This window comes from Thunnus albacares, chromosome 3 (genome assembly GCF_914725855.1).
Source record: "Thunnus albacares chromosome 3, fThuAlb1.1, whole genome shotgun sequence".
Taxonomy (NCBI): Eukaryota; Metazoa; Chordata; class Actinopteri; order Scombriformes; family Scombridae; genus Thunnus; species Thunnus albacares.
Window position 1 is genome coordinate 19,281,525 of NC_058108.1, and position 13,135 is coordinate 19,294,659.

The following is a 13,135-nucleotide window of genomic DNA, read 5'->3' on the forward strand; positions in this document are numbered from 1 at the left end:
GCAGGGCCAATTTATGAGTAACACATCTCCCACGTGCGTAATTCACAAAATGACCTCAGCTGTTTGACTTATTGATTTTTGCTAGAGTGGGGCTCCTAAAGCATCCCTCGCCTCCTGTTGGTGGGACTCCATCCAGAACGCACTGTGTTCCGGCTCCGTGGCTCCACCACATCCTGTGGTCGTCCTGGGGTTACTGCAGAAGGTGAGGAAGGTTCTAGCTGGTTGCTCTGCTGGGTACCTCCAGCGCCTGGATGGGATGGCTCCCATAGGACCTGATCCTACTGATCATTGTCCATGAATAACTGCTGCATTGCAGATGGAGGGAGGAGACAGGAGGAGAAGGAATGGGTGGAGAAGAAGCAGGAAAAGAGGAATAAAGAGGTGTGTGCGTGTGTTTGTGTGCACATGTGGGGATAATTTTCATATTCAAGGACACTCGGGTCCCTCACAGTGGTGAATCGAAGTAGCGTTTGCAATTTTCTCTTTTCAATATCTGCTCAAACAATCAGCTCGTCTGCTTATTGCAGCCAGGTCTCTAAACAGAGCGTGATGGTTTGGAGGCAATAAGACGGAGAGAAACTGAGAGAGGTGTTGAGAGGAGAGTGGAGAGAAGACAGTCAGACAGGGTGGAAATGGAGATGATAAAAAGGATGTGTTCACCGCCTCATTACATTTGAGAGTCTTTGATGAACATGTAATGATTGCTGTAGCCTCACAGACTTATGTTCACTCGCTCTGACACACTCACACAGAAACTTATTTTTATCTCTTAGGAGGAAACTGCATTGACGTCACACCTTAACCTTCACCTTAACCAAAACCAAAGTCTAAATGAACTAAACTAAAATATATTAGGTAATCATGTTAATGTGACTGTGTGAACAGATGTCCCCACTATGTGAGTTATGCAACTAGGGCTGCAACTAACAATTATTTTCATTGTTGGTTTATTGTTTGGAGTATTAAACATCAATTTTACAGAGGCCAAGGTGACGCCTTCAGATGCCTCGTTTTGTCAAACCAACAATCCCAAACTCAAAGATATAATAGATTTACATTAATGTGAAGATAAAAGTAGTGAAACCTCACATTGCAGAAGTGAGAAACATTTGAATGCTTGGAGTGTTTGCTTGAAAAATGACTTAAATCAATTATTTATATTTTTGGTGATAGAGCTTAAACAATTAGCTGAATAATCAATTAGTTTATCAACAGAAAATCTATTATTTTGATAATGATTAATTATTTAAGCCATTTTTAAAACAACATTGTCAAACATTCATTGGTTCCAGCTTGAGGATTTGCTGTTTTTGCTTTGCTTTATGTGATCGTCGACTGAATATTTTAGATTTTTAGATCATCAGTCAGACAAAACAAGCAATATGAAGATTTGAAAGAAATATTTTTCACTATTTTCTAACATTTTATAGGCTAAACGATTAATTGGTCAATCAAGAAATTAATCAGCACAATAATTGATAATCATTAGTTGCTGCCATGGTCTGCAATTAATTTCCTGTTGATCGACTAATCAGCAGCTCTGAATTCAAGCCTTCACACACACAGGTCTCCTGCCCAATAGAGGCTGGTGCCAAACAGATGGGTGAGCTCCACCAACTATTAAGAATTATTGATTGATTGTATGGCCTGTTGACTAATGATGATGATGATGGTGCTACAAAATGCCTGTGGCCTGCGCTGCATTATTTGGCAGAAATATGACATTAATTTGTCCTTGTAGGAAATGTTTGTGGTTTGGTTTGTGTATGAAAAGCTTTGGCACTGACGTTAAAACTCTCTCTCTCTCTCTCTCTGTCTCTCTCTCTCTCTCTGTCTCTCTCTCTGTCTCTCTCTCTCTCTCTCTCTCTCTCTCTTTCACACTCACTCACTCTGTCCGTCCATATACTCCGCTATACTCCGCTCACTGCCTCTAGTCGCGGTTAACGCGCGTGCGGTTGCCAGGAGAGACACGGGCACGGTACAGTGTGCAGCTTTACCGGCAGAGCGGCACGGGCTCTCCCCCGCCATTTCCCTCCGTGTCGAGCCCTGGGATGTCGAGTAGCGGCTCGGGCTCTTCCTCGCGGAAGGAGTTCGATGTGAAGCAGATCCTCAGGATCCGATGGAGGTGGTTCGGTCACCCCGCGGTCCCTCCGCCTCACTCCCCGCCGCTAGGAGACTACTTCGCCGGGAGGAGAACGGGCGGCAACTCCGGAGACGGACCCTCAGTCAGCGGCTGTAGCAACTCGAATTCCGCCGGTGTAAACCCCAGCGGGGGGAGTCACAGCGGTCTGGTGGCCAGCGGCAGCGCTGGGTCTAACCTTTGTAACGGCAGCGGCAGAAAGTTTGCTGATCCTGCGGGGAGCCGGACCGGTCCGGGAGGAGCGGCAGCTGGAGCGACGGGGAGCTCCTGTCCCCGCTCCTTCAGCCAGCCAGAGTGCAGGAGCTCCGCCGCGGCGCTGCCCTGGGTCTCCCCGCCGCCTCATCGTCGCTCTCGCCCATTAACGAACATGGAACCTCCTGCTGAAGCCCCGGTGCCCCAGCTGGTGCCCGAGCCCTCCGCTCATCCCGGGGTTGAGGAGGCGGCGGCGGCGGCAGCACTGCCGGGCACCGAGGAGAACAACCACCACCCGGACACTGACTCCAGCTCCTGCAGGTAGGGAATGGAGGTGGAGTTTTTGTGGTTTTATGCACGCTTTGGGACTTTCCAGCTAAAATTTATGAAGCAAAATATACACAGACGGAACCATTAAAAGTCTCTTAAATAGGAAATTCTCACGCCCCTAAAAAGTTGGGGCAAGTGAAAAACTTCTGAACTGATTGTGTTGGTTATTACAGTTACAGAAAAGCAAAGGAATGCAGTTTGATGGATCATATTTATCATCATTTTCTAGCTTATTTACTGATATTAGCCGTTGTCTCTTCACTGTAATCATCATAATCATCATCATCATCATCATCATCATCACAGACACACTGACAGGTGGAAACTGTGAATGTGCTCCTGCTGAAAATATCTGAAAAGTGAATGAGGGATTCACCGAGCAAGAGGCAGTTCCATACAGGATGCAGTAGTGGAGGGTCACTCATTACATACAGACAGACAGAAGGAGGGAGAGAGAGAGAGAGAGAGAGAGAAAATGATGGCTGAGTACCTTTGGGACAACATGTGGTCCACTGATTTTTTTTCTTTTTTTTTTCCCCTCAACCTCCTAATGAGGCTTCACTATCCAGGCTCTGTTAGAAGACAAACACGCACACATAAACAGAAATGTACACTCTGGTGAGTATGGGATTTTCAGAGTCAAATTAACAATATGACTCCAGGGTTTTATTCCGCATGTAGCTACATACTGCACTTGACATTTATACTGTTTTTGTTTTCAAGGCTGATTCTCCAGCTCTGAATAACAATCCTTTTGCATGTTTGTGTGCACATGCATGGTAGTAGTGTGTTTGCCATCCAGCTTGCAGTGGTGTGAAAAGGCATTTAATTAATAGTAACCATGGAGACGGCATAACAAAGCAATCAGGGCATCACAACTCCTCCTTAAGCTTGCAGATTTATGTCTTTATTATGATGCAGCAGTAAATGTAATGGAGTAAAGACAGAAACATGGAGGGCGTGTATATGTGTGTGTGTGTGTGTGTGTGTGTGTGAGTGTCTGTTTACGTGTGTTTACTACTCTGGCATAATGTGGCATAATGATGCAGCTGAAAGCCTCCTATCATGCTCCACGTTCCCAAGGCACACATCAGAAAATATAAATGATTCATATGACAGGCACGGACACATGCACGCACACACACACACACATTCTTTAAAACAGCTTTCAGTGGGAGCAAACGCAGATGTATTTTTTTTAATCGATTAATGTCTAAGGCTTTTTTGTCCCACACCCCATTAATTTTTTACCACAACGGTGTATGTTTGTGTGTGAGAGAAAGAAATGAAGAGAAGGAGAGAAATTTAAAATATCTATTGTTATGCAAGGCTTGATGTTATATCTTCAGTGATGATGGGAATCTGGTGGCACTTACACAGAAAATGACTTAAGCTTAATAGTAATGCACACATACACACACACACACACACACACACAAAAGCCACATTAGCATAAGCAAAGAAGAAATTATGATGTGAACCTGAGCAGATCTTGAGTAGGTATTGTACATGCATATAGCCATGTTCTTGCACATGTTATGGTTGCCATACCAACAGAGAGAGTAGTTTCTGCTGCATACATGTGCAGATCTGAGGGTATATGTTTTGTGATGTTTGTGTCTTTCTGTGTTGCTTTTTCGTCCTACTCCCTCTGAGAGCTCCTGTGCAGAATGTGATACTCCAAGAACACGGGTGGCAGAATCCCAAATGGGATCATGGGAAGGGGACGCATACAGAATCCCAGAGTGGCTGAAGGTTCGGCTCGGCTCCACTCATCCCTTCCTCTTTTTTTATTTTCTCTCTCTCTTTCTCTCTCTCTCTCTCACTTCACCCCACCCAGCTTTTCCCCCTTTTAATCCTGGTGAGCCTCCCTTACTCACTCACTCACTCACTCCCTCCCTCTCTCTCTTTCTGTCCCGTGTTCATCTCTGCCCACCCTTGTCCATTCATCTGCCCTCTCTTTTCTTCTTTGCTTATGTGTTGGGAAACAAAAGCGTTTGTATGTGTGTCACGGAGGATGTAACATGTGACCAAGCAGGCAGGCACCATGGTTGTATGATCATGTCGTATATCAGCTTACAGAACTAAGTTTAATTTGCATTAGCTGTTTGCCCACGGGCTAATCAGGCGAGATAGTTAATCACAAGGGAGTGTGTGTATGTGTGTGTGTGAGAGAGAGGCAGGGAGAGAGACACAGAACGACAGTTGTGTGAGTGTCCTTGCCTGGTGCAGGGGTTTAAAAAATCTGGCTGCATGGTGTTGATTCGCCCCAGACACACTCTCTCTTTCTCTCTTTCTCTCTCTGTCCATTTTGAGTGCCTGCCAGGCTCAATTAAGGGGACTGGAAGGCAGCGTTCCCCCACTTCAAAGCCATCTCCTCTGGCAGTATTTAGCCACACCATAAGTCTACATGCGCACACACACACACACACACACACACACACACACACACACACACACACACACAAACACCACACACATACACACACACACCAAAGGACAGTAAAGCTAGCCAAAAAGCCTCCTTGGAGGGTTAGAATGGGATAGGGAAGAGAGAAAACTGAGGCAAAGATGGATGTCAGGGTGATGGGCTGGGCTGGAGTGGAGTGAGTGATGGATGAGATTAGTTGAAGATATAAAAGTGAAGACAGGAGACAGATATAGAGGAGCGGAGGACAGAGACAGAGGGAGGATGACTCCTGTTAAGCACATCAGCAGCAGCAGCACGTGCACAAACCTGAATGTTCACACCGCTTACATCAACGTTGTCTTATTTTTAACAGTGTGTGAGATTATTTTTAGAGTGAAGTCAATTTAATTGATGTTAAAAAGCACAAATTTGCCTCAGAGAGCTTCAAATCTGCAATAACTGATTTTTTTTTTAGCTACTCAGGGGTCGTTGAAAGAGGCTATAAACACAACACACAACACCTATCATCACCTTTAAGTTAATATGGTGAAATTGTGAGCAAACCGTTGCCTATTTACAAATCCAGCAGATATGTTTCTGTCTACCTACCGAATGTAAGTCCAGTATTCACTCTCCTCATAGCTCTGTTTTTGGTCTCCACCAACTTATTAGGGAAATATCTGGCTCCTCGGCTGCTAAATGCTCCACTATGTTCACCAGTTAGTCTCTAACTTTGTCTTCTGTTTCATTGGAGCTTTTACTGCCTGCTGCAGCTAAAAACGATGCTGATGGGAGCGGTGAGATTGAACCAAAGCAGTAAAGTTAAAGCCACAGAACCAAAACAATAACCTGAAAGATGCTATAAAGGTCCACAGAGCTGAGGGGAATTGTAGTATCAGGTGATCATACAAGTTGTCACGTGATCCATTGTTAATATAAAAATATTAATTATGACCAAACTGTATACCATTAGTTTCTTCTTTGCTTTTTTGGTTTTGTTTCTTTTCTTTTCTTTTCTTTTTGATTATTGTGTTTTGTATGTTTGACATACATTTAAAGCAGAATAAATATGAGGTTAGGGATTATAGCAGCTTTAAAATCTATAAATCGGATAAGGAAAAACTCTACAGAAAAACCCTTAAACAAGACAACAAAAAGATAAGAAGGGATCCCTCTTTCAGGATGAACAGACATGCATACATGCAATATTCACTAACTAAAGTGCAAACACATATGACGAGAGGACGCACAGCAACTACTAAACATTTTCTGTATTATGAAGACCTGGGAAGAGAGCAGACTTATGATTTATAATCCCGTTTTAGATAATCCTGTCGACATTTTAACATTTCAAATCATGTTGTGTACACAAACAGCAATTTCTTATTCCTTCTCAGAATGTGTTTGTGTGTCTCTGTCTAGCTTTCTCTCTCTACTCTTGTTAGAATATACATGTGGAAAATTGCAATTTAGGACCGTTTGATTTACGGCAGCCAGGGCTTTGGATACAAACACACACATGCCTCCATATCCCTGAACAGGCGTAATTTCTCTGCAATTGTAGAGGTGAAATGAGAAGTATCAGTTCATTTCTTATCTCTTTGTGCTGCGCGGCCAGTCCTGCCACCTCAGCTGTTGAATTAAAAATGGAAGTACAGCTCTGGCTCTCATAAATTAAATGCCGGTTTGGGAGCCATGATGGCTGATGATTCACATAGCTATACTTCGATGCTTATCTTCGACACACATCCACACACTAACTCACACACACACAGCTCATCACACACCTCATCAGCTCAGACTGGAAGAATAAAACATAAGAGCCTTGGGCTTCAGCGCTTTTACCAGAGAACAGTGTATGTTGAAGCCTTCCTGGCCCAAAATCTTGCTTCATTTCACATTGTTGGTATGGATATAAGAGAAGAGGGTGCCGTTAGGGAGCAGAGTAAATTACTGCGTATCCTACGGGCTCAGCTCCCACAGCTATTTAATTGGCAGCTTCTCTTTTAAGTGGGCTAAATTTATCTGGCCATTTACCCCTAGTAATTGGACCATTAAATAGCTTTTGTCTGCTTCTGGCGACATACTGTAACCCTGTTGAAAAGTGAAGGAGAGCGCGAATACGTGAAAGAAAAAGATGGCATGTGGAAGACACAGAGCAGCTGGCTCGCTCTCTCCACACATCTGTCTCTTTGTCTTGAACAAAAAGAGAATCAGCATCAACACATGCACTCAAAGCTTCTGTCTCCTTCTCTTTGTGTCTGTCTGTCCGTGTGTTTGTGTGAATCTTTGTGTGCTTGTCACTGTGTGGGCCCAGGACGTCCAACAGCAGCGCAACACTGTCCTCATGTGTGTCGATGGAGCCGTGTGTGTGTCCTGAGGAGTGTATGTTCACCGCTCTGTCCCATGCCGACGTCACCTTCCGCAAGATGGAGGGCTACTTGAGGACCCGGCAGCTGTGTGATGTCACACTGGTGGCTGGAGAAAGGCGGATACCTGCGCACAGGTAAGAGCAAAGAGAGACAAAAATGTCACATATGTGCAGATTAGACTGTGATGTTGAATACATGATTAGGGCTGCAAGTAATGATTATTTCCATTGACTGTTCAGGCCAAAACAATTTGAAAAATTGTGACAAATTTGCATATTCTCTGTTTCCCTGAGCCCGAAGTTGATGTCTTTTAAATTGCATGTTTTTCTGACCAACAGTCCAAAACCCACAGATATTGAATTTACAATGATAGAAAACAGAGAAAAGTAGAGCTGCAACAATTAATCGATTAATTGATTAATTGATCGACAGAAAATTAATCAGCAACTATTTTGATAATTGAATAATTGTTTTAGTCATTTTTTTTTAAACAAAAATGCCAAAAATTTGCTGGTTGCAGCCTCTCAAACGTGAGGATTTGAAGCTTTTTTGTGTTCTACATGATAGTAAACTTAATATCGGTAGATTGGACAAAACAAGACATTTCAATACATCTCATGGGGCTGTAGGGAATTATAACAGGCATTTTTTTTACTATTATCTGACATTTCATAGACTAATCGATTAAGCAAGAAAATGCTCAGCAGATTAATCAATAATGACAATAATCATTAGTTGCAGCTCTAAAGAAAAGCCAGTTAAGTCTATAAAGATTGTAGTTAATTCATTTTCTCCATTATTCAACTCAATAATTCAAGTGACAGAATGAAAAATTAATGTCTGTAATCATCAAAAAATGGTCGTTGCATCGTTTTAAGAAATGAAGGCAGAAAAATAATTTGAATATAATTTTAGAACAGCTGTTTTTAACATTATCATATTGTAAAAATGTTTGTTTCTTTGGCTCAGATATGCATTTAGGCGATTTCCCTTGATGTCGCCAGTCTCCCAACACTTACCGGGCACACACGTTGGAAACTTTATCACTATTACACATTTATGCATATGCACTCTGTCTATACACAAGAAGATACCAACAAATGCAACACACACAAAGATACACACTTGTACACAAACAGATATACTTTTTTTTTTTAATAGTACAGTACAAGTGACCAATATCAAAACAAACAACATATGACAGAGCACCAGACAACAGTGAAAACTAGATTCAAACAAACTGAAACAAAAAGAAGGAAAAAAGGGAAAACAGCAGCAACAATAACAATGGAGAATGACGAAAAAGCAAACAAACAAAAAAGGCTTAGATTTTCTTACTGTAGCATGCATGTGTTTAGGTAGGTGTGTGTGTGTGTGTGTGTGTGTGTGTGTGTGAGTGGGGGGGGGGATTTCTGTGTGGGAGAGAGAGCATTAGGGGGAGACAGTATTAACCAGAGGAAGAAAGAAAAAAGATAATAAATAAATAATAACATAGCTATATCTCTGGTTGGGCTCCAAGGACAAAGAGTCGCTGGGGTGGATCCGGGGCGGGTCAGGTCAGGACAGCTCTATCCCAGGACAATTTTATGTATTTATTTTTGTTTTCCCTTAAATGCCGGTTTGGGAGCCATGATGGCTGATGATTCACATAGCTATACTTCGGTGCTTATCTTCGACACACACTAACTCACACACACACACACACACACACACAGCTCATCACACACCTCATCAGCTCAGACTGGAGGAATAAAACATAAGAGCCCTGGGCTTCAGTGCTTCTACCAGAGGACAGCGTTTGTTAGCTTGTTTTATCCTTTTTTATTCTTAATAATATATACCTTGACACATAATATGTACATCCAGCTTTTTCTTACACGTCCTCATGCAGAAGCATTAGCATTAACACTTGCATACAGTGCTGAGTCATCAACCACAACCTCTGAACACGTGCATGTACACACAAGATACGAACATGATGACACACACACACACTGCTTACACGGGATACTGTTTGGACAGAATCCTTCACAGCGCAGTCACACACATAAAAGTCCCTTTTTTATTTTTGTAGTCTCTCTGTATCACACGGAGTCGACTGAGCTTCTGACTCATGCAACACACACACACATACACGTGTCTGTCATCTACCTCATAGCCCCCCTCTGTCCTGCTCTGTCGCTGCTGCTCTCTGGGCAAGTGGCCACCGGTGCAGCAGCAGGGTCCATCTGCACAAGGATGAGAGAGAAACCCTCCACCATCAGAAAGACTCCCTTTCTCTCACTGCCTTCCTCTTCTGCCTCATTTGATTTAGTCCCCCAGGCACAGATGGTGACAAACAAAAGACCCTGCTGTATGAGAATCCTAATGGTGTATGTGAAAGAGTGTGTCGGCATCTGAAGTTGTGTGTGTGCCAGCAAAGGGGGGGGGGGGGTGTAAGACATCTTTATTGGAAAGTGGTTGTTTTGTTTTGCAATTGATTTATTGTACGTGTAGGATAAAAGTGCTTTTCCGGGAACAAAACATATACCCTCTTTCCCTCCATCTCTCTCTGTCTTTACATGTACACACAAACAAATGCACCATACATGCTGAAGAGGCCACTTGTACTGTATACAGCTGCATATTTCTTGTGGAGCTTGTTGCAAGCAGCACACTTTGAGCAAACCTCAGGCTCGCCCTACAGTATGTTTAAAAGAAGTAGAGGAGAATTATACCTTTTTGTCTCTGAGGCTGCACCCTATACAAATGCATAGTGGTACGCTTGCATAGTACCTTGCAAGTCTATTTTTATACTGGCCCCTCTGTTTACTTATTTTAGTGAGTATTCCTGCACTGCTTAACTTCTTTATACTTTTATGGGAGATCAATAGGTATGCATCTGGGGCCCATTATGTGCATGTTTTCGTACAAAAAGGTACTTCTCCTTTGCCGTTATTTTCGAGCGTGTGGAAAGAAAAGTCATAATAGATGAGTAGACCTCTCTCACCACCCCTCCTGCTGTTTTTTCCCCCCTCTCTGTTTTTCCACTGCTGTATCTCTGTACTAAGCAGCACATCCACGCTCAAACGCAAACAGACACAGTGTTCAGTTTCCAGCTCTTGGCCTCCTTTTTCCTGAGTCCAACTCTTCTGTTTCCTCCTCTCTTCTGTCTGGCATTTTGTCTGCTCTCTGCTCTCTCCATTACAGCATGACACACTGCCTGCCATGTCTCTGTCTTCAGCGCGGCGCATTTGTGTTTGTGTGTAAATAACCCAGTGCTGTATATAGCCTGTGTCGCTCAAAGCAAGTCAGACAGAGACCCACATGAAAAATTAAGGAGTGGAAATGGTGTGTGTGTGTGTGTGTGTGTGTGTGTGTGTGTGTGTGTGTGTGTGTGTGTGTGTGTGTGTGTGTGTGTGTGTGTGTGTGCGTGTGTGTGTGTGTGTGTCTGTCTGTGTATGTCAGAAAGAGAGAGAGAGATAAGACCTGACTGGAATACTTGCAGAACAACTTCCTGTCTATTTTGATATCTTTGTAAAATACACACATATACACACACGCCACACACACACTCTTCTCTGCTTGAGGCTATCTGTCAAGGTCCCAGTGTCACACTCAGTAATGAGATTATACTCATGTACATGCACACATCAGGTGGAAATCTGTTCATATGATATCAAACAGAGCTCTAATATGAGCTTGATCATGATCAGTTTATTCATCATCAGCCATTTTTATAACAGGACCATACTCATTACTTTTTGGTACTTTTTTTTTTTTTTTTTTTTTTACTACTTTCACATTTGTGTGTGTGTGTGTGTATCTGTGTTTAACTTCACGGTGACATGAAAGGGTAATGGATTGTTGCGGTGGGGAATTAATTAACTGTCTTTTTATAAGTGACCTTAGGACAATGCCTCTCTGTCCTTCTTCTGGGCTTGCTCTCCATTATGCCATATGTCTTTCTTCTCAAACTCTCTTGCTTCTAAATTGTACGTTGACCTTCCATTAAACATGTCCCTCTCTCTCTTTCTCCACTGTTGTTATTGACGCATGCAAATTAAATAATCTCCTATCTGACTGCACGGATTGGCACGTCTTTTGTAGTGCGTTGCAGTACTTGATCCGGCTGGGTTTGTGTCTCCTTTTATATTGTTTTGTGTGGATTCTGTGTTTAAAAAAAAAAAAAGAAAAAAAGAAAGTATTTTTTCAAATAACTAAAGCTAAAGTAACTAAGGAATGAAAAGTGTCTGGAATAGAAAAAGAAACACTTGTTTCACAGGGGGGGGAGCCAGGAAACAATGATCTGTGGAGAGATGCAGTATGAAATAAGGAGACAAACACTGTGTAGAGTGTATAAGTGAAGTTACAGTATAGTACTGACCTTCAGGCAGCGTGCCCTTTGTCTCTCATTGTAAAACATGACTTTTTCAGAGAATACCACTATATTAAGCCTGCTTCAGATAGATGATAGTTATTCTGATCTCTGTTTCGTCTAACTTGTCTGTCGTGGTTACTTATTTTAGCTTGAATTTTGACACTTGCTATACTTCCTAGCCCACACTAGTTTCCTGTAGGCTGCTCTCCTACTATTGAAATAGTATGTCACATTTGTTCTGTGAAGTCAAAACCTCATACGTCCACTTAAGTCCCCCCCCCCCACCCCCGCTATTTGTGTCACACCTTTTGTGCACACAAATGTTAACAGTAAAACAATTTGAGACGTATGGACATGAGAAATAAAAATGATAAAAAGATAAAAATGCAATGAAACCAATAAAATAAGTTTTAAGGAAATAAAGTGCCCTTGACTACAGTGTTCTGGGCTCTGACCAACCAGCATTACTGTATCCTTTGTTGACACTATCAAAGGACTGAAGCAGCCCTAACATGTTGCTATCATTACAGAGCCTGACTTAGGGGTAGAGACACAGAGTTAGCGATGATAGTTGGCAGGTTATGGTAGAAAACATATCTGCTGTGACCTTCAGTCATGCAGTTGTAGACTTTCACACATAGCATAGACTAAGAATACACAGTGTTTAATAACATATTGGTTGTCACCAACAAGTCTGCGATTGGACACATCAGTCTATTACACCAAATTCAATTATTTTCCTACTGTTGTTTTCCATCAGTGAATCCTAGTTTCAGTCTGACTGGGGACATTTTTCATTCATCTCCTGCTCTCTCATTTCCTGTCATCGATCCACTGTAATAAGGGCTTGAATGGCAAAAAAAAAAACATCCCTTTGCAGTTTTTAGGAATTTGCACACCGAAGTAGTGATTGTCAGACCGCTTTTAAATCAACTACAAGTCATTAATCATTAATGTGACTCATATTTATATCTGCTCTGTGATGTATTTGCAGGATCATAGAGTTGCATGTTTTCATGTCGTGTCATCTTTTCCAGGCCATCCTTTCCCCTATCTGTTCTGCATCTTTTCCCTGTCAGTCCAGACTTGTCCTGTCAGCAAGGTCAAAGCACTGCACGTGCTTCCATTACAGCTGTCCGTCCTCTCTGACTGATGCCTGACACTGTCTCCCCTCACAGACTGGTTCTCTCATCCGTGTCAGACTACTTTGCGGCCATGTTCACCAGTGATGTGCGGGAGGCCAAGCAGGACGAGGTGAAGATGGAGGGAGTTGACCCGGACGCGTTGTGGGTCCTGGTGCAGTATGCTTACACAGGTACAGAAACACTCAT

The 13,135-nt window shown here is 42.7% G+C and overlaps 1 protein-coding gene across 4 annotated transcripts in view; it reads left to right on the plus strand.

Annotated features, from left to right (window-relative positions):
• The window catches only part of klhl5 (kelch-like family member 5), a 53,825-nt gene that overhangs the window by 24,863 nt on the left and 15,827 nt on the right, over positions 1-13,135 (plus strand). For 2 of the 4 annotated variants that reach the window (XM_044346828.1, XM_044346829.1), the window contains exons 3-4: positions 7,390-7,578; positions 12,983-13,119. In XM_044346828.1, coding sequence (XP_044202763.1) covers positions 7,390-7,578; positions 12,983-13,119 — 326 coding nt within the window. Of the gene's footprint in view, positions 1-1,901; positions 2,654-3,619; positions 4,418-7,389; positions 7,579-12,982; positions 13,120-13,135 lie in introns of those variants that run through there. The other 2 variants (XM_044346827.1, XM_044346830.1) reach the window with 2 other exon arrangements.